Source organism: Anas acuta, chromosome 3 (genome assembly GCF_963932015.1).
Source record: "Anas acuta chromosome 3, bAnaAcu1.1, whole genome shotgun sequence".
Classification (NCBI taxonomy): Eukaryota; Metazoa; Chordata; class Aves; order Anseriformes; family Anatidae; genus Anas; species Anas acuta.
In genome coordinates this window covers 22,842,553-22,867,614 of record NC_088981.1, presented here as the reverse complement: position 1 = coordinate 22,867,614, position 25,062 = coordinate 22,842,553, and the positions used below count along the sequence as shown (strand labels likewise).

General features: G+C 40.2%; 1 protein-coding gene and 1 long non-coding RNA gene across 3 annotated transcripts in view; one reads left to right on the top strand and one right to left on the bottom strand.

The window, feature by feature from the left end:
- Window positions 1–4,171: 4,171 nt before the first annotated feature.
- LOC137853588 (uncharacterized) lies at window positions 4,172–7,089 on the bottom strand. The gene is made up of 2 exons (XR_011094586.1): window positions 5,703–7,089; window positions 4,172–5,583 (listed from the first exon to the last, which is right to left on the bottom strand). It is a non-coding gene; the product is annotated as an uncharacterized lncRNA (long non-coding RNA).
- Window positions 7,090–7,173: 84 nt separating this feature from the next.
- The window catches only part of WDR26 (WD repeat domain 26), a 33,321-nt gene continuing 15,432 nt past the window's right edge, over window positions 7,174–25,062 (top strand). Inside the window, exons 1-8 of one of the 2 annotated variants that reach the window (XM_068676093.1) lie at window positions 7,174–8,045; window positions 9,277–9,376; window positions 9,511–9,567; window positions 16,372–16,508; window positions 17,113–17,210; window positions 18,012–18,168; window positions 19,740–19,796; window positions 22,424–22,562. In XM_068676093.1, the coding sequence (XP_068532194.1) occupies window positions 7,681–8,045; window positions 9,277–9,376; window positions 9,511–9,567; window positions 16,372–16,508; window positions 17,113–17,210; window positions 18,012–18,168; window positions 19,740–19,796; window positions 22,424–22,562 (1,110 nt within the window). In that variant the 5' untranslated portion in view covers window positions 7,174–7,680. The remainder of the gene's footprint in view (window positions 8,046–9,276; window positions 9,377–9,510; window positions 9,568–16,371; window positions 16,509–17,112; window positions 17,211–18,011; window positions 18,169–19,739; window positions 19,797–22,423; window positions 22,563–25,062) is intronic. The other variant, XM_068676094.1, reaches the window with a different exon arrangement.

Sequence of the window (25,062 nt, the reverse complement as noted above, 5' to 3'; positions counted from 1 at the left end):
CTAATATCCAACCTAAACCACACCTAGCACAACTTTAGCCCATTCCCCCTCATCCTGTCACCAGGGACGTGGGAGAACAAGCCAACCCCCACCTCGCTACAGCCTCCTTTAAGGTACCTGTAGGGTGCGATAAGGTCGCCCCTGAGCCTCCTTTTCTCCAGGCTGAACAAGCCCAGATACCTCAGCCACTCCTCGTAAGACTTGTTCTTCAGATCCCTCACCAGCTTCATAGCTCTTCTCTGGACATGCTTCAGGGCCTCGATGTCCTTCTTGTAGAGAGGGGCCCAAAGCTGAACACTGTGCTCAAGGTGTGGCCTTGCCAGAGCTGAGTACAGGGGGACATCTTTCAGATGATAGGTTTGTTATAATTCATAACACTAGGTTCCAACTGTGACAACATGGTAAATAGTACTACACATGGAAGCATGTCTATGTAGGCACTGAAATATGCCTTTGGGACCATGCCTTTGGTCCCAATTTTGAAAATCTTCCTTTCCCCCTTCCAGCTGGAACTAGTCCCCACCATGCCTCTCAGCGCTGTGTGGATCCAGCAGGACATGCTCTACTCTCAGATGTGGCATTCGGAAGAAGTGCTATTAAATAGGAGGTGCTTAAATAAAAGACATTGGTATTTATAGAGAACTGGGAATGAATTCAGAAATTTTATAGGCCTAACTGACTATCTTGTATTAACATGCAGTGACAGATAAAAATAGAAATGGCAATATATAGAGTGTCCTCCCTATTAGTCAAACTGATAATGCCAAATGAATGTTAGCAAAGCCCTCCTATCATGCCATGCTTCAAAAACTCTCTTGGCACTCTTCTTTAAGAGAGAAGCCACAAAAGCATAAAGGTTTAATTTGCATGTATTTGGAATGACTATATTATTTACGAGGCAAAGATTCAAATAACTCATATTAGTCACCTCAAACAAATGTCAGTAAAAAAATATGTCCACCTATATTCCACAGACTGTATCCTCTTGAAAAACAAACAAACAAGAAACTGCCAAGTAAGTTAGAAAATTTGGGGAACATTACCTTTCCTATCTGAGAAACCAGGTTGTTTCATTACCTACATGTAAAGCCCAAATATTTTTGTCAGAGACAAAAATAAAAACAAATTAAAAAAATAGCAGTTATTTGAAACATTACAAGGTCTTAAGTATGAATAGTAGTGTCAGAGCTGATGCATTGTAAAACTATTACAAATTCGGTGAAGTGGTGAAGATTTTTTACCATGTAAATGTATGGAGCCATGTGAATGCATTTTTTCTGTAACTTCATGGCTTTTTATTTCTAATGTAAGTAATATGCGACAACAAGGATGGAGAAGTTTGTGGAAGAAGTTGTGCTTTAAGCAAAGACACAGTTGCAGCAAAAACTAGTGATTTCACCTTAAAATAAGGAGCAAGCACCTAAATAGTAGTGCAATGACATTGTGACTATAACCTTTAATCTCTTTTCCAAAACATGTAAGGAGGGTCTGGAGGTTCGCATACTTTTTTAAACATGGAGTTTGGAAAACCATATATTCCTGATTAAGAAGGGAAAAAAAAGATTAGTAAATAATCCCTGGGCTCCAAGGAGCTATTCTGAATCTTAACATTAAGATATAATCTGCTGGTGATTACGTAATAACTTCCCCTCTCTGCCCATTTCAGAGTGGATATGCGATACTACAGCCAACATGCCTGGTCTTGAATTTTTAGTTCCAGGTGCAAGAGCTCATTGCAATATAACCCTCAAGAGAAAACAGAAAAAGGAGAGAGAAAGGACTACCATACATGTCACTCTGGGAGAGGCGGGGCATAATTCAGTGGCTAGGCAACAGAAAGCACAGTGTTACCCCACTCAGGGTTAAGCTCTAGGAGCTATGTAAGAGTTGGCAGACACAATTACCAAGCCTGAAATAACAATTGCTTTGAGAGCAAGCACAAAGTAAAAGGCAGGGGAGCAACCCGCAAGTAGGAAAAGCAAACTAACTGCAACAATAGAATGATAAATCTAGTCTTGCACATAAACACCAGCAACCCATCTGAGTTCTGGACATGAACTCTACACACTAATATTAAGGACTACACAGACTACAGGAGACACTCTAAACAATGGGCCTGGAAAACCCCACAGAACGAAATCAGCTTCTACTGCACACAAAGTCAGAATGTGATTCAGTAAGTGTTAGAATTAACATTTACGCATATCAAGGTGTCAAGAGAAAAAAAAAAAAAAGTGCAAGCATGCTGCTATTCTGCCCGTAGCAAGTGTGGAAACATCTCTCGGTGACCTACCATCTTTCCAAATCCAGGCTACAAATAACTTTCTAGTGTATCTCAACGTGACTGATATAACACAGTACACACAGACAGATTTTGCAGGCTGATATCTAGGATAGTCCCAGACAGATAAATCATGCATGCAAAGCAAGCTTGACACATAAGAGTCACAGCATATGTGATATTGTCTTGCTGTACATGCTCGGAGAAGTTGCACAGTAAGTACAAGCCTAGCTTCAGACCTCTTGCAGATCCATGCTTTATCTGCCCATAAAGATAAATTCGACTTGCCCCAATACATGGCATCCTGGGCATCCAGAAAGACACAGGAAAATACATGTCATGTATGTTATTTATATGAGAAGTTGTATTGACCATGACAGATTGTCTTAAAAAAGATATTCCATACTACATGGAATCTTCATCACTTTCTGATATTTTTGTTACCATGTTGTGTTGTGATTGCCTAGGAGAGTGCAGAGGTCATCATCAGTCTAATGCACATGACTTTGGTGGACAGAAGACAGAGTGTGATTACCTAATATTTAATTAAGTTGCAACAATAGCTCTAATGCCCTTATCTTTGCCAACACAGCATCCTTACGGAAGCTTTGGGGCATAGTATCAGTAACCCCTGAGACATGACACTTATTGAGTCACAAATATTGCTCCCTCAAACCACAGGGATTCTTCCAGGAAGTATATTTAGAATCATAGCAAAAAATAAAGTTGGGAGAGATCCTCTGCAGGTCACTTATTCTACCTCTAGCTGTCTTCAAAGCTAGACAAGGTTGCTCAGAGCTTTGACCAAGGCCTTGTCCAGTCCAGTTTTTAGTACGTCCATGGACGGGAAATCCACAATCTCTCTGGAAACCTGTTCCAGTATATGACCACTTTCACTTTGACTTTTTTTCCTGTGCACAGTTGGAATTTCTCCAGGTGCAACTTCTGATTTTTGTCTCTTGTCCTCTTGGTGTGCACCCTGAAGAGAAGCCTTGTGTTGTTCTCTCTGTGATTGCCCTGGGGAAGATGACCACTGCAGTTAGATCCCGCTGCAGTCAAACCCACTTCCTCAGCTTCTCCTTGTACACCACCTGCTCTAGCCCCTACCACCTTAGCAGCCTCTCCTGACCTTGCTCTAGGCTGCTCTATGTCTCTTGTACTGGAGGACCCCAAACTGGACACTGGATATCAAATGTGGACTCACCAGTGACGCACAGAGAGCATATACCTGCTGGGTACAGTGATAATGCAGCCCTATTTCAACACCTGTTGAAATTCCCATGCTGAACCTCCCTTGTCCACCAGGATGGGCAGTCTCCTAGTCTCCTTCTCTGCACTCTGCTACTGGCCACAGAAGCTAGGGAAATGCAGGATTTTCTTCCAATAAAGGCCAAATGAGGCATTGAGAATCTCAGCCTTTTCCTTGCTCTTTACCACTAGGTCAGTGACTAATTCTGCAGCAAATTTTCCTTCCCACATTTTTCTTCACCTTCCTTTTGCTGCTGCTTCTGTAAAAGCCCTTTTTGTTGCACCTCACATTTATTCTTTTTCTGTTTCAGCTCCAGCCAAGCTTTGGCTTTCCAGACTCTCCTCCTTCACTAAAATAGTGACCATCTTCTGCAGAAGGCAATGGCCCAGTGTGGTTTGCTTCTAAATCCTCTATCTACTGAGTGCTTTCTAGGAATGCTGCCCAAGAAAAGTGGTTGTTTTTCACCTGTGTCTCATCTTTTGAAAGTTACAAGCATAGGCAGGTGTCTATTATTTATTTATAGCATCTATTTAGTTGGTACTATGCAAAATGCCATTATTCTAAACCATTCTTTCTTCCTTTGTTGTTTTTAGTTGTTTTGCTTCCAGTAACCTCAAATTCAGTGCAGAAGGAAAAGGAAACTGTGTGTACAGTGGTGGTGGTAAGGCACAGGGGACTGAAACTAGGTGATCTTTAAGGTAGGTGCCTTCCAACGCAACGCGTTCTATGATCCTATGTATACACACATACATCTGACAAGAGGAATCAAATGGTTCCTTATGCTCATAGTGTAGCTTTGACTACTAACCCATCTCTCCATGATTTTCTCTATTTTGTAGCATTTCAGCTCTGCCTAAGCAGCTTCATATGATTACCATCAAAAAACCAGCCCCTTAATGAAAGAGTTCCTTCCTATTATTCAGATCAGGACTTCCTGCCCCATCCTCTAAAGCAAAACGTACTGTACTTCAGTAACATGGTTGATATCATCATAGCTGTATTTAAGGTTGCCTCTTTTTTTTTTTTCTCTTGTGGGTGTTCATAAATTTGTCAATTTTCATTGGTGTACTGTTACATCTCTTCTCTACTTTTGGGAAACTCTGAAGTTGTCTGGGTACGACGAATGCATACTTCAAAATAAAGTCTTCTGACACAAATGAGATGCGTTGTATTTAACTGCTGATTTGCCAAATTGCTCAGTAGAAGCGTGTTTATTTGGCCTGCCATTAAATTGGTTGTCTCTCATGAGAGTGTGAAATAGAAGGTTCCAAATCAGTGCTCAACTACTGACACATTTCCCAAGCACGGTGTCATTGTCCCTTTCCCAGTTCTCCTTTTCCTTTCTGCATTATAAGGAGGAAGGTCTGCTAAGCCACAGACCTGTTTCAGGATCCCCTCTTGGCGATGAAGAGGAAAGGAGCAGGAACTGCTCCAGGAACTTTCCACACGTGGGCTAGGATCTGGCTGAGGCATGCTCTCCACGCCAGGGGCTCTGAATCATTCTCCTACACTTCTGTGTCAGCTGGGATCCTGAGAAACTTTCAAATGTCGTGTCCCAGCTTCCCCTGGCACGGAAGCCAAGGGCCTGTGCCATTCCAACACCAAGTTTCTTCCTCCAGTTCTTTGTGTTTCTGCTGGGATATTTCCTCCCCCAGGGAAGGAAACGAGGCAGGGTGGGAGGGTGTAAGAACTTTCACCGTGATTAATGCAGCAATATGTACCTCTTAAAAGCGGTATTTTAGATTCAACTCCAAACACCGCTCTTACTCCCTTAGAATATTTAATTGAAATGAGTGGGATACATTGCTACTCTGCAGGAGCCTTTCCCACCACAGACAGGTACGTAGAGCTGCTTATCCATACATCACCCAGCTACAGTAAAGGGATTCTTCTGTCATCACAGATGTGCTCTTCGCAGACTCATCAGCATCTTTCCTCCTTCCAACTCCTCCAGTGTGACTGACACAGCACAGGAGTTGGTGTGTGGGAGCAGCAGGCTACATGCAGGTGATCAAAGCAGTGACTGATGAGGGAAGGCCAAGCTCTCCAGGCACTGCAAGAGGAGCACGGCAGATTAAAGCAGCTGGAGGAACAGCCTCACAAACTGGTAATGGTGGTAAAGGGCTTTCATCCCCTGGAGACTGAGCAGGAAGGAAAAATGGGCAACTTTACCTTCCCAAAGAAAAAACATATTGCTCCTTAGTTTGCTTTGTAAGGCATCTCCACAGGCTCTATGTCGCTCTGGGTGCTGTTCCTGCAACCCTACCCCAGATCATTGGATTATAGGCTCAATCGTGGCAACAAGAGTGAGAGGAATGAGGAAGATGACCTCAAGAACGAAGAAGAGACAGAGCAATGGAGATGAGAAGAGATAACAGCTGTGCTGAAGTGGCTAAAACATAAGCAATGCATTCTCCAGCAGTGGCTGGTGAACTAAGGAATACAAAACCTAAACAGTCCTCTCTCTCTGGAAGACCAATGTTGAATTTAATCCTACAGCCACACCTGGGCAGAACTCTGTGTGACAAAGCTTTTTCCAGCCTCTCCCTCTGATTTAAGTGTGCTTCAGCTGTTGCTAGTCAAATAGCTTTTGAGACCTATAAACAGGGGCAAACTATGGTATCTACTTCAACTGCCCCCATGCAGTCTGGTTTTCTCTAGTTTCATCCTTTTCGAGTATTTTGTCTCTTCACGAACTTCTGCACTGGTCTCGAGGTGTTTTCCCTCAGTCAGCCTTCTTCACAGTTGTACTCTGAAGAAAGCACTATTGTCCAAACTTATCTTTTTATCATTAATTGGAAATATCCAGTGTTCTTTAAACCTTGCTTCCTGAAAGCAGATGATTAGATGTTAATCCCAGCTCCCATTAATGAAAACACTTATTTGCTCTGCGCTTTGGAGGAAAGTTTGAAAGCATTCAAGACGAAAACTCCGGGCTGTAAAACCAAACACCACACAACGTATTCTTTCACGAGGCTGTTTTCAAGCAGGATTTTACTTGTCTCATGACTTTTGACCAGAGGCTCGGCTGGGGGTTTGAGCTGCCATCACACGGGAGGCAGACAGAAAGACACCTCTGAGGAAAAACATGGAAACCCCAAAACACCCCATTGTCTTCCTGGCAAACACACCCCACACCTCAATGCTTCTGTGCTGTAAAACATCAGATCCCGTGCAGAAACACCATTTTCTCCCTTTTTGGTGTGAAGTCACATCATGACTGTGGAAGCCATGCCCAGGTCCTAGCCCTACCAGTGACCCTCCTTGGCAACAACAGGGGGTGGTTGCACATACCCTCGGCGTATCCCCTTTTAAAACATCTCCCCTTTTTAAACCTTTCCCCCTTTTTAAACCCAACCAGACCCAAGCAACCCCCAAACCCCCCCTGACCGCTTCAGGAACTTTCCTCACACCTCCTGCACCCCGGGGCCGCCCAGCTCCCCCCACCCAGCCCCGACCCTACACACTCGGGGCGGTGCCCCCGGGGCCATCCCGGACCCCCACACCCACCACCGGCCCTAGAGCCACCCTCGCCCCCCTGCCCCTATAGCGCCCGCACCCCACCCCCAGCCTCGGGCGGCGGAAGTGTGTGTAGGGGGCAGTATAGGAATTTCCTGTGACGTCCCGGCCCGGACTCCATTAGGCTGCAGCTGGGCTGCGAGGAGCCAGACCCGGCGGGCAGCGAGCGGAGCGGGCCGGGCGCCTGGGGCTGCCGGGCGGGGGGAGCTCAGGGCAGCGGCGGCCATCGGCAGAGGGAGCCCCGAGCGGGCGGCGGCGGCGGCGCTGCCTCCGGGACCCCCGGGGGCGCAGGGCCCCGCTCCGCCTCCCCTCACCCCCGCCGCCTCCCCCCTTATCCTCGCCCTCCTCCCCCCGGCTTCCCACCACGGCCGCTCTCGGCGAGGAAACTCTGGCCTCCGCTTCCTCCTCCTCCGACTCGGACACCGGCGGAGCCTCCCCGCCCCCGCGGAAGAAAGCCCGGGCCTCCCCGGCGGCGGCGGCGGCGGAGGGAGCAGGAGAGCCCGGGGCTTCCGCGGCCAGAGCAGGCCTCACCTCGTCCCAGTCCCCCTCGCTCCCCGCCGGGCTCGCCCCCGCCGCCGCCCCGCTCCGAGGCAGCAGCAGCAGCGGTAGCAGCAGCAGCGCTCACAGCGCCATGCAGGCCAACGGGGCAGGAGGGGGCCAGCAGCAGCAGCAGCCGCCGCAGCAGCAGCAGCAGCAGCAGGGCCCGGAGCTGGGCTGCCTGGGCGCCCAGAACGGCGAGGCCTCGGCGGGCACGGCCGCCGGCGAGCAGCTGGCACACGCCAACGGGCTGCTGCCCGCGGCCAACAGCCCCGGGGGGCTCAGCGTGAACAACGGGGTGCCCGCCGCCGGGGGGCCCGGCCCGGCCGCCGCTGAGCTGGGGGGAGGTGGTGGCGGTGGCGGTGGTGGCAGCGCCCTGAAGAAGAAGAAGCGGCTGTCGCAGTCCGACGAGGACGTGATCCGGCTGATCGGGCAGCACCTCCACGGCTTGGGCCTCAAGTAAGTGGCCGCGGGGCCGGGATGGGGCCTCCCTTGAAGGTTGGGGGGGGGGTGGGTAGGGGTAGGGCCCCTGCCGAAATGGAGCTGCCCCTCGGAAAGGGCCAGGCCGGGAGCTTCTTCCTGGGCCGGCAAAATGGAAGTCGAGGCCGATAAGGCGGATCGATAGCGGGGGTGAAGTTAGCTGGGAAACGGAATGGAGCCCGCACAGCTGGGCGGAGAGAGGGGGGCGTGTGGGGGGGTGGTTTTGGAGGGGGGTTTCTGCAGATGAGCTCCGAGGTTTGGCTTGTCAGCTGGCAGGGATTGAAGCCCTCGCTGGAAGAGGCCGGCTGGGTGCTGCGGGAAGCCTCTTCGTCCCTGCGAACGGTGAAGGGCCTTTGCAGATTTGTTCCGGCCACATGTTTTTGATAATAATCTTATCTGGGGGCCGGGAGCGAGCGTGTCGGCTGTTGAGATCGGGATAAGGAAAATAATTTTATGGTATAGGAAAGAAGGCCTAAGAATTTAATCACAACATTCGCGCGTCTGCGTGAGTAAAGCTAAGGGCAACACATCGTCATTTTGGAGCAGGAATCCAAAGTCTTCACGTAGCTACCGCAAAACAAGTCTTCAAAACACTGCGGGATGGGTCAATTATAAAGAGCTTAGTACATAAAATAAATTGCCCCTGACACAAGAAGCAAGTTTACAGCAGCAGACAACTCGTGACTGTTCATAGACGACACCACAGTAAATAAGCTATTTTTAGTGTAAAAGGGGGAGGGCTTACAGGTTCACGAGTTTGTTTATTTTATTTTAAGGAGCCAGGCTTCTAATACACGATGAAGAAAAAACTAGGCCTGTGATAGATGCAGTAGCTCTCTGTGTTGTTTTATGGGAGGTGGGGAGGGGGGCAGGGGTTAGTAGCCAGTAGCTAACAGGTTTATGGTCTGTCTCTTCCTTCATGAAGCCTATCTTCTATGCAGGGCTGGCTGTTTGTGGTGGCTGGTAAGTCACATACTTCATGGTACTTCAGTAAAGCTCTCAAACTAATTGATGACATGTTTTAGACGTAGGCAGCTGTTTACGTGTCTCAGGCAACTGAGATAATCTTTTGGACAAGTGTCTGAATCTGGTTATAGTGTTCTTACTTTATTAAACTTACGTTTGAATATGGCTAACTGTTATCATGGCAGGCGGTGTATTTGTGAGGGTAAAACTGGTCAGGTTTTTTTACACTGTATCTCTCCTGCAGCCAGACTGTTGATCTTCTCATGCAAGAGTCAGGATGTCGTTTAGAACATCCTTCTGCTACCAAATTCCGCAATCATGTCATGGAAGGAGAATGGGATAAGGTAACGTAGGGATTATAGGACTGTATTAACCACTGTTTAAATTCATAGTATCTGTGAGAGTATTCAAAATTCACTCTCCTTATATACTTTGTCTTTTTTTGTGTTTTTTTTTTTTCTTATGCCAATTTCTGCAGGCTGAGAACGACCTGAATGAACTTAAGGCCTTAGTGCATTCTCCGCATGCAATTGTGGTAAGAGACACACTTGAACTCTTTCAGAGCTGAATAGTTGGACTAGCTGTAGTAGTATAATCTTGTACTATGGAGCTAGTTGTCCATAGTCCTTGTTTTAATTTTTTTAAAGTGGCTTGCATGCTGTCTCAAACATCACAATAATTTTAACTTTTAATTCATTTTTGGAATGTGAGATAGAGGCCCAAAAGTATTAAGACTAGTATTTAGTGTACTGAATGTTTAAATGTTGATAGGCATCGTTAACTGATAAAATATAAATCCTCTAACAGTCCTAAAATAAGTCAGTTTCCATAGAAATTGCTTGCATTGAATACTAATTTGAAATAATTCTCACAATTGCTGTGTTTATTGAAGTTAGGCTTTCTTAAGGAAAGAGAAAAACTTGGAAGTAAAAGTAATACAAATGTGGAGTTGGCATTGTAATAGCACATCCCAGGCATATAGAGGCTGCTATAGAACATGAACAATACTGTTGCTTTTCCAGATGGCTTCTAAAGAGCAAATGTATTTGTATTGCTGTTTGGGATTTTATTTAGAGCTTTTTCTCTTTGGGTGGCTTTTTTCAAAGATGAACCTAGAAATAGACAGGTCCCGTGACTTGACAATTACAATGGCTGTTACGATTTCTGTTACTTTGAGGAAAGTGTTTCTTGGTTTGTTTTTTCTGCCTTGAAATCAAAAATGACTGCTTAGCTCTGTGGACTGCTTGTTCTGCTATGTTTGTTTGTTGATTTTAATGACATGAAGTTAGGACAACCATGGTTACTTAGGTCGAAAAAAAGTGGCAATGTTTTTTGAAGTGTCTGTGCCTGTAAACAATGAAGAATCAGCTGATGGCTGCTTAGTTCTACTTCTAGCTGATTCATTTGTTGTCAAGACTATTTCCTGTCTGGTGGGGGAGGGAGAGAAAGAGAGAGAACAGGAAGTGAAGTAGGGAAAACAGATGTTTAACAAAACATCAGAGAAGTTTGACTTGAAAAGTTCGCATTCTGCTCTGTTAATCTGACCAAAACTTAACGCTTCTTACTTAGACCAGTTGTACACTTTTTCCTAGCTCAAAGACTTGATGAAAGTAAGATTTATTGTTCAAATAGTTTAGAATATAGCATGCAGCTTTTGATAGCATATGAAGACTGAAAGTATAAAACCACTGTGCATGAATATGAAGGTGGTCATTTGAAGCAAATTTTCTCATGTTTCTAACTTTGGGAAGTTACCAAGTTTCTTCATAGTATTCAAATGTTTTATGTCTCTGAGAATTGAGAGGGTTTGACTGTGTATCACCACTGTACTCTCCAGAAAAACGTGGGGGGGGGGGCGGGGGAAGGGACACTTGTCATCTGCTGTCTTGGACAGCTTTGAAAGCATGCTCCTGTTCTTTAATGTTGATGTTTAACTGCTTGAATAAAACTTGGTACAATACAGATACTTGATTTAAACTGAATTTTACCTAAGCCAAGTATTAACTATTTAAGTCATTCTTTTCTATCTAAATTTTATCTGATTGAAGATGGATAAGTTTTAAACATTTTATGTCTTCCTTAATACGACAATATTAATTTGAAAGGATAAGTACAGTTCTCTCTATCCTCACCCCCCTTCTTCCCTATTTTCTTGTATGTGATTTGAGACGATGGGTGGGAATTGTTGTAGTCAGCAACTGGAAAACTAGTACAAGACCATTACAGGTAAGAAGGGATGCTTTATACTCTGTAGGTAATCCAGACTGCAGTGAAGACAGAGCTAATGAAGATGACATGTCCAAACAAGATGCTGCTGCTCATTTTCAAAAACAGAAAATGAGATTTTTGGTTTTGTTTGACTCCTGACCTGTTACTCATACTGTATGACTGGATGTCTTAAAAATGTGTGCATACAAGAAGAATGGGTACCTAGAAGCTTAGATGACGCAGTGTTTAACAAAGTAGGGTGTGTGTGGTTTGTATGTGTGTTTTTTCTTTGTGACCTGGTCAAAATAACCAGGATATATAACTTCTTTTGAATTGTCTATTCAGTGGAGGGGTGATACATGTACCTTGAAAACTCTACTTCTGTTTTAGTTTCCGTGTTTCTGCAAGGTGCTAAAAGTTCTGCAGTTGATAGCACTGATGATGAAATGTCTGCTCTCGATTTGTAAGCTTTTGATGCGTTTTAAAAAGTGGTGTGTGGATGTGTGTGTGGGAAGTCTACTATTTCTGTTTGCATCAACACAACTGACGGCTGTATACTATCAGTATAGTCTGATTAGTCATGTTTATTTTTCCAGCATATAAGATACAGCTGTCTTGAGACAAACTGTAGGAAAACCTCAGAGTTGGTTCAAGTATAATTACAATTTTTGCTTTGGATACCCGTAGAAAATATCAGCTGTAAGCCAGCCCAATGTTTTGCTTAGTGTAGGGCTACTCAGATGTACTACAACATCTCTCTTGGGTAACTAATTGGCTGTGGGAAGGAATCTGGGGATCACGCGTGTAATTATAGTCTAGAATATACTTTTCAGTTGTCTGCGCTTTACTTCTTTTCACTTCTTTGGGTTTTCCCCAAGTTCTGGAAGTATACAACATGCAGCAGGCAATACAACATAGGTTACCTATCTTGTCATGTGAGTGAAGTGCTCCACCTGCCTGTAGGGTGCCTCTCTTGCTACCAGCATTAGGGGCAGTTCCCCATTGGAGTGAATTACTTTTTAAGTGACAAGACTTGGTGTGGTTGGAGCCTTGTTAAATTCTATAGGGCAGAAAATAGTCTGGCATTATTTCTATTTTTTTTATTATTTCTATTTTAATTATTCTTACATTATCAAATCTTACATTTAGGTTTGGGATGGTTTTAAGTGTTTTTATTTATCTGTGTTGTACTTTCACAGGACTATTAAAGTACTAAAGATAAAAGTAATGGAAACAGGAGTTTTAGTGCTGCAGGTTTATAAGCAGATAGCTACTGCGTTGAGTGTATGTCTTGAAACAACAGGTGATGATTTGAGCATGTTTTTTGGTTATCATTTTTATTTCAACAAAGAGTTGTTTCAGCAGCATTTGTGTGTATTTTGAACTATCGACTCTTAGTACAGCAGTGAAATTGTTTTGGAAATTGTCAAGATATGAAGGTCATAAATAACAAAATCTAATCCTTAAAATTAGGTTCTTATGCGTCTTAGTCTTTAAACTACTGAAGATTTGCTACTGTAACCAGCGATCAGAATGGCTTATTTTCTTGACTATGGTGGGATTCTTGTCCTGTCATTTTTTTACTGTTGTTTTGCTGAGGCTTTTGCCTTCAGTTAGTACTGGTAAATAGTGCTTCAGTTAGTGCTGGTGTATATAAAACTTAAGTTCTGCAAGGGGCTTTATTACAAATAGTAAAGAACTAAACCTACATGTTAGTAATTGAAGGCTGTAGTTCAGAGAAAGCAAAATGCTAATAGTATATACACTTAAACCAAACCAAAAACACATCTCTAGTTCTATGAATTCTGTCTTCATTTTGTCCCGGGATGACCAGAGGCTCAGCTTACACTTGTATAGTAGCTTCTGGAAACAGTGAAGTGATGCACTTTATCCTCTTCTGCTCTATAGAGTTGAAAGGCAGGATGAAGTGGTACTAACTGAACAAGAATAGTCACAGTGCTATGATGATACTGTTGCACTGGGATTCTTCCATGGCTTCTGTAGATTGAAGAATCTATGCTATAAGCTAAGTGATGGTAGTATCTGGGTTTAAGTTGTTCAACAGTGAGGAGTGTAATGATGTTGAATTTCCATTGCAAACGCTGAAATGAGAACAACAAATCCCAGGCCCTTCTGTTATGTTGTACGTGGTTTAATTTGGATTATAATAATTCTCATTTCCGTTTTTCAGAAGTCAGCTAACGAATCCTGGGATAATGAGTAAGCTGTATTTGTGTGTGCATTGCATCTGATCAGTTTTATGCTCATTGTGTTCCATTTAAATAGTGGGGTTTCTGCTTTTACTCCACAGTTGTTAACATTATAACTGATTCTTTTTCATCCTAGAAGAAATTCCTTGGGCTCTAGAAAAGATGTTGCACTCAAAGTGGTCTTATTTACCCTGAGAAAATGGTACTGCAAGTAATTAGCAGCGCTATTACTGGGGCATATAGAAGTAGTTGAGAGATAATGAAGGCAAAAGTAACTTACTCAGTGAAACGTTTGTTAGACAAGAGACAGTAGTTGCACAAAAATAAGCGGTATGAGGGATGGAATTTCCTGATATCAAAAATGGTTTGAAATACAAGGTCACTGAAGTCTGACTCTTTGCTTTAAGGAGGCTGTATTCATAGTGTTGTTTGAGCATGCTGTAGGGTAAGTTTTGGAGCACTCAAAATAGCATAGGAAACCAATTTAGTTTCCCTGTCAACACTTTCGATCGCATAAAGGCAGGGACTGAGTTCTACAATTTAAAGCTGATTTTCTTTTATTCTTATTCTCCATTATGTTAACAGTAGACTTCTATATGAAGTGTATGGTACTACGTTGTTTTGGATGCTTTTGTATTCTTAATATGCCAAAGTTGCACATGGCACTGTGATTTTTCTTGGAAGTTACATTTTCTAAACCCAAACTGAAGTTCTGTTTCTCTGGATGGCTTGGCAACAGCATTTTGCATGGTACTGTGCCTGTAATGGTTCCACGCAATTGGAGTTGGGATTGTCAATGCAAAGAATGTTTTGTAGGTTTTTCTTTTCTTTGTTTGTTTGTTTTTTAAACTTTCCTCTAAAGAAATGAAATTGACATGCCAAGTTCTAAAAGTATGAGAGGGAGTAATTAGTAACCATATGTGTATCTATCTTAAAGGAAAAAGACAATATAAATTTAGTAAGCACTCTATGTAGTGACTAGAGAAGAAGAGTTGGAGGAATTATAGTTTCTGTTACAAACTGGAAATATGAGGCAACTTCTACGTGGTTATCATCAATGTCAGGTGACAAAGAGGAAAGAAAAATTGTATGTGACTACTGTCTGAGCACCTTCATGCATCCTTCTGAGCTTGTATGCAGCTAGGAAAGGAAGCTCTTTTCCCTCCTGCTGCTGCTGTATAAGCAAACAGCGTGAGGTCTGCTGGCCTAGTGCATGGAATCAACCACTGAGGTCAGTGTGGTTTTTTTTTTGGTTTTGTTTGTTTTTAGTTCTGTACATATCTCCAAAACAGTATAAAGCTGCTGTTTTACCTGGAGGAGGGAAAGAAAGAAACAAACAAAAAAAAACAACTGTGCAGTTATGCTCTGTTTTCACACATAGTTCTAACAATTCCAAATAAACTAAAGAGATGGATAGGGGATGTAATCCAGGAATGCATATCACATAGAGGACAACATAGTGCTACAGGCATGTTTGAACATATCAATTTTTATATAACAAATATAAAATAACAAATTTTCTATGCGATGTGTTATGCTTCACAGAGTGGTGAGGTAATTTAGTAGCGCTGTATATACAAATACTATTCTTTTGAAGAACCGAGTGTCTCTGAAAGTTGAAATTGCTTTGTTTTTTAACTTTAGTTTTTACAGGTTTGAAGCCTTAAACTTCCATGTAAATGTTAATAGGACAGGGACGTCTTAAACTTCCCAATTAGCCCTTTATTTAAGGAGGCTAGCAGTGTGTTTGAAACTAACAAGTAAACATTGACCAAATATGAGCATGAAAATAGTGAGGTACTTGAGATCTGAGGAAGCAAAGGAAACTGGTAATTAAAATGGCTGTGTATTCATTAGTAAAGCAGATGTAATTTGCTGCATTTGATATTTGTTCTGTTTCTCACTGGTATGTTTAAGAATGTACATTTTCCTCTAACTTGGTGAGTCTTCTTATAAGAGGAAAAAGACATTTCTAATCAACTGCTAGCAGTAATGTAAACTATGACTACTTTGCAAACACTGCAATGCAATATATACAAATATATAAATATTCATATATTTTACGTATTTTTTATATATATATATATATATAAATATGCAAACACTGACTAGTTAGTTTTGTTCAGAAACAGTCAAACTATCTAAGAACTTAGTATAAATAGGAATTTCCAGGACTTTGGCTTTTTGAACCTAATAAATTAATGCCTGCTTTTTTATTCATAGATATTGGTTGTTAGAGTAGCAGGCTTGATTATTATAATTTATTTTTTTTAAAGAATCAAAAATTGTACAAGATGAAAAGAAAACTGTGGAATAACAGTGATTACTTCTGATAACTGAAAAGTGAAATGATTCCTAAGTGTAGGAAACTGTATTTTTTTTTTCCTTTGTACTCCTGAAAAATGATAAAACACCCAAGGAAAACAAATTAACATGTAATTATAAAACATGACAATAAAAAAAAAATGACACTGCCTGAGGTCTTATGTTATGCAGCTATGCAAACAATCCATGTCCGCTTTGGTGTAAGCAGTTTGAGAACTTGTTGAGTTGGCCTGCTGTGTTCTGTGCTGTCATGCAGTCTTAAATATGGGGTCAGTTGCTTCTTTCTTGTTAGAATCTAAGATTGGGAAGCCTGTCTAATTCCATGTTTGGAAAACAGTGAAAAGGGTGTGAATATGAAATTGAGACAACTTGAAGGGGGGATCTGAGAAATGAGGTAGGAGGATACCTACATCAGTAACTTAATTGCTATAGTGTTGTTGAAATCCAACAAAAAGAAATTGAGTGATGAAACATTACGTATAGCTTGATTTCTGAAGGGCATAGTAGAATGGTTTCTACTGTTCTGTTTAGGCTCAAACGTTTTCTGAAACTTCAGTCAACCTTTTTCCCCTGACTGCTGCTTTCTGTCATGTCAGAGGATGAAGTTTTTGCTGCTGCAGCAGAAGTACCTGGAGTACCTGGAGGATGGCAAGGTCCTGGAGGCACTTCAAGTTCTACGCTGTGAACTGACACCTCTGAAATATAATACAGAACGCATTCATGTCCTCAGTGGGTAAGTGTTCGGACTTTGAGAGCTCTTTCTATGGAATTTTTGAAGAAACGCTTTGTTAGGATATTCTGTCTCTTAACAAAAAAAAAAAAAAAAAAAAAAACAGTTTTAAAGCTATTACCCTTCTGATAAATAACCAGTAGTGAGATGTGCTATCTAAAGTGGTAAGTAAAGAAAAGCGTTCAGTAGATAATGTTCTGTCTTATATGCATCAAAATAGCAATGTGATTAATGTATCGGAATCCAAATGAATACATGTGTGCTCATCTGATCTTGAGAATTGTTAGTTTGTAATCGTACAACCGAATAAGCATGCTTAGGTAGGTGAAAATAGTCTGGATTGTTCTTAGATGAAACTCCTACGTTTTTAACTTTCCAAAAACCTCTTTGGGGCTCTTTTTTTCTACTGACAATTTGTAGCTATCTGTTCTGAAATGTGTGTATGTGTTCTTTGCCTCTGTTCCTATCAGTCTAAGCTTAAGTGATTTCAAAAGACATGAACTGGAATCAAATTGAGAGCATTATTTATCATGTGGGAAGAATGTTTCCAAAAAGACTCGGTTTGTTGGTGTGTGTGTATGCTTTTTATTTTCTTTATTTTTAACAGGTATCTGATGTGTAGCCATGCAGAAGACTTGCGTGCAAAAGCAGAGTGGGAAGGAAAAGGAACAGCTTCCAGATCTAAACTTTTGGACAAACTCCAGAGTAAGATGTTCTGGTGTTTAGAATTTATTCCCGCCTCTGTAAATACAGTACACATTACATAATAATGTATTCCAGGGAATTGATTCTAATTGCATTTACCAATTGTTTCTTTTTAGCTCTTGGTTAAGGCACCTAAAGGCACCCCAATTAACACTTTGTTCTTCTATATCTAATCTTCATCTCTCATTTCTTAGCTCTGTTGCATGCATTAATAATACAAGTTGATGATTAAATGCATATTTTGGGGTTGGGGGAAGGTTGTTCTGTAAATGCCAGCTATATTGAAAGGTTGAAACTAAGTGTGTCCTGGAACCACTGTGAATACCAGTACTGACTAATAGTGGTCTGAGACTGTAGTCTCTGGATTTTGGTTTCTCCTCTCATTTCTTGTGACTGGTGTAAAACCATGGATTTTGCAACTAGAATACTATGCTGTAAAATAAATTGTTCATTTTGATAGTACTAATTGAGAATTCCTCAAATGAACACAACTGATACTGTTTTATAATTTGATAGGTTTTGTTAAATACTGTGTTGCGAGTGAATTTGTGTAAATGATGCTTGTTTGCCAGGACAGTATATACTGTAACTACAAATAACTTGTATACAGCTCGGCTTACCAGAAGTTCTTGCTTGTAATTCTGGGTGTATACCTGTAAATATGATAAGCTGTGTGCTCTCTTTCTTGTAGCTTTTAAGCTTTATTTACTAAAGTTTCTTCTAAAAACTTTCAAATCAAGAAATGCTTTTACTTGGTCTTGATAAATGTATTTTTCAATTTTTTTTTTTTTTTTTTTAAAGCATACCTGCCCCCATCAGTGATGCTTCCTCCAAGGCGTTTACAGAACCTGCTACGTCAGGCTGTGGAACTACAACGGGACCGGTGCCTATATCATAATACCAAACTAGATAGTAATCTAGATTCTGTCTCGCTGCTTATAGATCATGTTTGTAGTAGGTAAGAAGCCCTTGTTACTTTTAAGTTGGACAGCAATGTCTTTATTTCTTAAAGTAATTTAATTGTACCTAATATTTACAGAAGCATGAAAAAATATTCTGTTTTGGTTTAACAGCAGTTGACTGGGAAGAGACAGTTCTTGATAAATGAGTGAAGGGGGGATGGAGTAGAAACTGTGTGTGAAAGACTTTGGTAGCTGGTTATGGGCTAACGGGGTCAGACTGAAGCTTTAAAAAATTTTAATCAGGTGGGTATGAATGAATAGAATATATTACTATTCTAAGCCTTAACTGCTCGTTGCTTATTACTTTGCGTAGCCGGTCTGTTTATACGTAAGTACATGACTTCTGTTTTGACTGGAGAATCACTTTTACTTTACATACTCAAAATCTGCGTTCAAGCTTACTGGAATGCAGAAAGACTACTGAAGCACACTTTGTGAAGTCAACTTTCAGCTTTTCATAGTAAACAGAGAGGTGCTTTTAGACACAAGTTTGAACAGAATAGAAATGTGCAGAAAACACTTGTGTTTAATATATAGTATGAATGACAAAAAAAAAATTGTGAAAGTAGTGCTTTATAAGGTAGTAAGAGCTGAATGTATCTACATGTATATCAGTGTTGCTTCTGAACGTTAGAAATATCATACACTAGACATAAGCAAGATGATGTTGGGGTGGTGTGTTTGTTTCCTTTTTTTTTTCTTTATAACAAATACCTGATTTGAATGGTTTTCTTCATCCATTGAAAACTTGGCCAAGAATCTTAAAAACTACATGTAGCTTCTATAGAATACTGCTCTGAGTGGTGTAATACAGGAATAAGGGTTAGGACACCTAGAAAACAGGGGCCATATATGATCACATATGATAGATACCCTTGCATGTTTTTTCATGTAGTAGGCTAACACTTGAACTTATGGAGGACTCCAAGTTAAGGTTAGTTCATCTGAGGAAGTTAAGTACTGTCTGATAAACTTTGTCTTTAGAAACTTTCTAAACTCAGCTACTTTGGCTGTTTGGAATCTGCTTTTAAAGATGCAGTCTTCACTGAAGCTGTCTTAAGGCTTTAAAATTGTTATAGGTGGTACTTCATTCAGGAAACTTTTTTTAGACTGACTTATATTTGGCTACGTCACGTTAGTCAAGTGTCCACACACAAGAAACTGCTAGAATATTTCCCAATTTAAGAGCTATTGGAAATGGTTAGACACAGGAATTGTGGCTTCCCTATTTCAGAAGCAAGTCTTAAAATCAGACCAACAGAAAGTGGCTTAGTCTTTCCCCAAGTCCATAAATAGCACTGGATATTCTGTAGGGGGTTTAAAGTGATCGATCAAACCTTAAAAAGCATTCAAGTCAGCTGGAAAGAGCGTGGTGTACTGAAGATGGACTAAATAGATTTGGATATAAAAGATGCCATATGTGACAAAGCTGGACTTGATTTCCACCTACATGAATCTATTTGCTGACATAAAAATTTGGCCAAACTAATACCAAACAAACAAAACATTTCAAAATAAAGGCTTCCATTCTGTCCTCAACTCAACCTATTGTACCTACCTATTGCAGGGGTCTGAGATCAGTATGTGGTGTGCTGTACATGCTGCAATGCTTGGGCATAATGAGGTGAGTTAAAGACAGTGGAAGCCAAAATTTGATTAAACTGACAGAAGTAACAGTAGTCTACTAGTTTAGACAATTTAAGTTCTGTAATATCTTAATGATGGAACACTGACAACTTTCCCTTGTTAGTTAGAATCAATATGTTGTGGATTTCTGGCACTATTCTGAGCAAGCATGCTCGAATTGCACTAATGGGTAAAATGTTTAACTAACTCTTCACTAATCACTTCATAAGAGTGGGAGGTAGAAGGGAGAAGCTGCTGGGAGTGAAGGTGAGACATTCAATCTTTCTGTGCATCAGATTTTGGTAACAGAATTGATGCTCTTGGGGGTGAGCATTTATATTTATTTATATATATGTTTATATATATGTGTGTACGTGTATATATATATATATATATATATATATATATATATAAATTTTATTTTTTACCTTGAGAGTCTTCAGGCTATGTGGTTTGTTTTTGTTCCTCCCTCCCCCCAGAATTCTCTCTTCTAGCTTTCATGTAAATATACTGCAGTCTGAATTTACAAACAAATAATGAATCCCAAATGAGAAGTGAATGCTGTTGCATTCATGCATGCTTCTACTAGGTCAGTGTAGCATTTTTGAAAAATAACTGTTGCAGAAATTGAAAAATAAGTCTTCCATTCTACATAAAGGGAATAGAAAAGCATCTGTTTGGTGTTAAATTTAGAATTTTAAATTTCTTTGTATTCAATAGTAGATAACATATTAGATATTTTGAGTATGTGAACAACATGACTCAACGGTGTTGTGCTGAACAGAACAATTGGAAATAGAACAAAAAAAAAATTCCAAAACTTTGAGCTACAATAGCATCTAATTACCTAGACAAGAAACTGTTGAGTGACTGCAGCATTATTTAATGTATTCTTTGCTGTTCGTGAAGCCAAACGTGCTGGATTGTTTCATTAGTTAGATCACAGCTCCCACAGAAAGTTCTGACTGGATTGTGAGTAGCATGGTTCAACATGGGATATATACGCACCAACTATATCAACTGTGCTTGCTACCCTTTTAAGAAACCTAAATGCCACCTTACTCTGAAAATTATGTGCTCCAGCATTACACTGCTTTTTTTTCCATGTCTTTAAGAAAAGCAGCCAAGGTTTTAACCTTTACAATACAAGCACTTCTTTTCTATAAAGTATTTCTTTTAATGAAATATATGGAAAAGACTTTCCTGAGACACAGTGTGCCCCTTGTACTTTGTATGAGTTACGGATAAAGAATCTTACTTTCCAGAAGGAATTAATGTTTTTTCCTAAGAGCAGCAACTTATTGTAATATGGCTAAATAATAAAAAAACCTGTAGGTATACGTGTCTGTGTAAGGACTTGTCTAACCTCCCTCTAGGCTTCAAGGAAGAAAAACTTTTATTTCATGTGTGGGGCTTTTTACCTAGGGCTTGGGGTAGTTCTAGTGACAATCAGCTCCTGGTCAGATTAAGGCAGAATAAGGTGAAGTAGACCTCTTTTTGTAGAAAAACATACCCAAGGAAGCCAAACGCAAACATGTATATACACAATGTGGTTATCCTTGTCCATCATAAGACTGGGAGTGAGGGACAGCATGGAGGCTTAGTGTTGCTCAATGGTGTTCAAGCATACATTAGAAAGCATCTTCAAGTAAAAGAAAATAGACTGAGAAAATGTAGTCACCATATTAAGCAGAAGTTCCTGCTTTAAAAAAAGCATTTTCCAGGTGTCTGTGAGCCTTGCAACCACCGAAATGCATTTTAAAACAAATGTAGAAGTAATTTTTTTTTAGGCTATCTATCTCCAGTGATAAATGAAACCATACATTCACATAGATTGTTGTTGTTACAGTAGTCCCTTCATGTCCCCGTAGAGTTGCGTTGCTTTGTGCTGGGCAACATAAAAGCTCATCATAAGGCTAAATCCCTCTAGCACCCCTGCAGTTCAGAAAAAAGTGTCAATGGTTAGGCAGCTATCTGCTAGCCCATCTGAATGGGGGGGGGGTTGGAACTAGATGATATTAAGGTCCCTTCCAACCCAGACTGTTCTATGGTTCTAGGTTCTATCTTGTGATGTTTAAAGTTGCATGTGGTATTCTGCAAAGAAAGTATAAAAAACAAACACAACTTACTGCAAAATCACATTCAAGAAAAAGACTATAATTTTATTCAACTTATATCTAAAATTGTTTCTAAGGATTTTGCAAGATATAGCTCAGATGAATAAAAAAAAGTTTACATGTAAATAAAATACTTCAGGTATGATTCAATGAGTATGTAACTCTAGTATATTCTGTACGTCACAAAAGTTTGTATTAATAAGCTGTTACTGCCATAATGAGGTCAGTTTTATTCCAAGTTATATGAAGCAAAATGAATTATGTGAGGGGAAGAAAAGTAGCTCTAAGCTCTTAAGATTAGTTATGATTGCTTGGTGATAAGAGGTTTTTACCAGATAAGACACTTCGTTCTGTGCTTATTTGAAGCAGCTGTTAATTGAAGACTTTCCAAGTGGTTTGGCTTCTAAATACATTTTTGGCTTGTTGTGGTTTTTTAATCTAGCTAGTAAGAACTATCTCTTACTGCTTTCTTATTAACCTGTTTAATGTGTCCTTTTCTTTATCCTAGGAAACAGTTCCCATGCTACACACAGCAGATACTAACGGAGCACTGTAATGAAGTGTGGTTCTGTAAATTCTCCAATGATGGCACTAAACTAGCAACGGGATCTAAGGACACAACTGTTATTATATGGCAGGTTGATCCAGTAAGTGTGCAGCATGTCTTAAATATGTATGACTTCTGTTTTTTTTTCCCTCTTCAATCTCTACTTTCTCTTGGTAGGATGGCTTGAATTTTGTAGGACAGGCTAATATGTACTGTAGCCTACTGACTAGCATATTTAGGATATAAAAAACCAAAGATCACAGTCAGTAGAAGTTAGTTAAGGCACTTGAATACCTGATGCCCTAATGTACCAGGTATTATAGTGCCTGAAACACTGACTGCCCTGGAACAGGAGATCCTGTGCCCCTAACCAGCACTGCTATGTAGAGCCTGCTGGTCAAGGGGAGCTTCTCAGCTTGAAGGCCATGAGAAGTGTTGGGTGAGAGTGGAAGGAGCATGGCAGTGATGAGAAATGATCTTTTAGAACTTCCAAGTCACTCACTAAGAGTACTTCAAATAGGTGACTAAACCTCTTCAGTTATCCTGTTATTACCAGAGTATTTGAGTTTAAATATCTATTTCACCATTTATTACATTATTTGAGTAATAAATTGTATCTGCTTAAGGTTGCATTGTTATACCACTTTGTGCTAGATAGTTGCTGTTGTATGATTTGCTTTGTTTTGAGATGAAGATTCAAACACTTCGCAGAATTCACTGACACACAAAGGTATACCCAGCCACTTCCATACAGACCATGTTTTTAGTTTTTGATATTGACATGCGGCATTATTCCTCTTACATTAAATATCTATACTGATACAAAATTTATATTTCCTACCTATGTCTATACTTATGTAAATAAAAGCTTAAGCAGTAAATCTAAGACTGTTTTAAATTGTGTTTTAGAAATATCTTAGAGTATTTCCATATAGTTCATAACAACTGACAACTGTGAATAAACTAGAATGTATGCATACAATATTTGAAGTTAATGCTTGTAAAACACTATCAGAAATAAGATTCTTAGTTCTTAATTATACATCTGCAGACTGGTACGCTAAGTGGAAGATGAAAGGCTTTTGCAGTCCCATACTAGCTTTCAGTAGGATTTAAGAACAGAAGTTGGTTCTTTTCTCCCATTCTGGGTTAGGAAGCTATATAATTTTGAGTCCTTTCTTCTCCTATGAAGATAGGAGAACTTAAAACCATTTTGCTTGTATATAATTGTTATATATCTCTTAAAAATTAACAAGTGTTAATTTTCAGGAGTAGAATTGTTGGGGCTTGTTACTGGAGACAGTGTGCTCTGAGCCAAGAGATACACAGCTGCATAATCTGACTTTTGTACTTTGATTTTTACTGATTTTTATTAATAGACAGATCAATTCTAAGTAAATTGAGGATCAAATGATTTTGCTGTTGACTTGTTATTTGACTGTAGATGCACATTTTCCTTTTATATCAGTGGGTTTTAATACACAACAGCTTGGTAGTATGTTTCATAGTGACTTGCTAGCTAACATCTAGTTAATTGAGCCAAATAAATGTTTTGTGAGTGTTTAAATTATTTTAACACTTTGACCCATGGGTTTTTATGGGAACAAAATCTGTAGTAAATAATAGGAAAGCTGTATAGAGTTCTATCTTCTGTATTTGAGTACTTTCAAAAAAACAAACACCAAAAACCCAACAACATTGAAACCATTTCAAGGAGGTAGCCTTATAAATAACATCAAGCCGGATAACTCTAATTGATTTCATATTTGCCAGAACAAATTTCCTGTAGCCGTTGTTGACAATGTCTTTTGAACAGTTTAGTTTAATTGGGTTTTCAAGGCTTTACGTGTTTAGAATTATTTTAATCTGTATATAAAGGATATAAGGAAGCATCCATACAACTCTAGGCCAGAGAAATGAGCATACTATTTCAAATAAAGTATTCTTTCACACATTTATTACTATACTGTGAAAAGAATCCTTTGTTTCCCCCTTTTTTTCCGTCACCCCTTCCTAAGCATAATAACCTTGCTTCCTTGTTTTTTCTTCATGACACTAACTTCTTATTTCTTTTTAAGACCTATCTACATCCCTTCTAAACTCTTATCCTGTGCTTCTATTTTCATTTGTTCACTTCACTGCTCTTATGCAGATTCAGCAGCATTAAATAATATCTTGAGTGAGCTAGGTTTGTGTGGGAAATGCATTATTTGACTTACAAAGTGCAGCAGAATCTCTAGAACACAAAGGATGGGCACAGCAGGCATATCTAGCGTGCATCTTCTTTGATAGAGCTCTCCTTTAACTTGTTTCCTACAGAAACTTTTCTTCTTTACTGCTCTTTCTCAAAGCTATTGATGGGTGTTTTGCTTTTCAGCCAAGGACTTGCTCAACTACTATGGACTTAAATTGGTAGGCTGAATAGTTTTTTGTTCTGCATAACAAAAATCTGGCAAGCTGTGTGTAAGGGATAGAAGTACTGAGATTGCTTCTGGTAGAGGGTGGGAAGCAAAGTGACTAAACTGGGGACGTTTGTCTGAAATATTGACTTGCTGTTTCAGTGAGAGCAAAACAGTATAGCAGTTCTGCTATATGTGGAG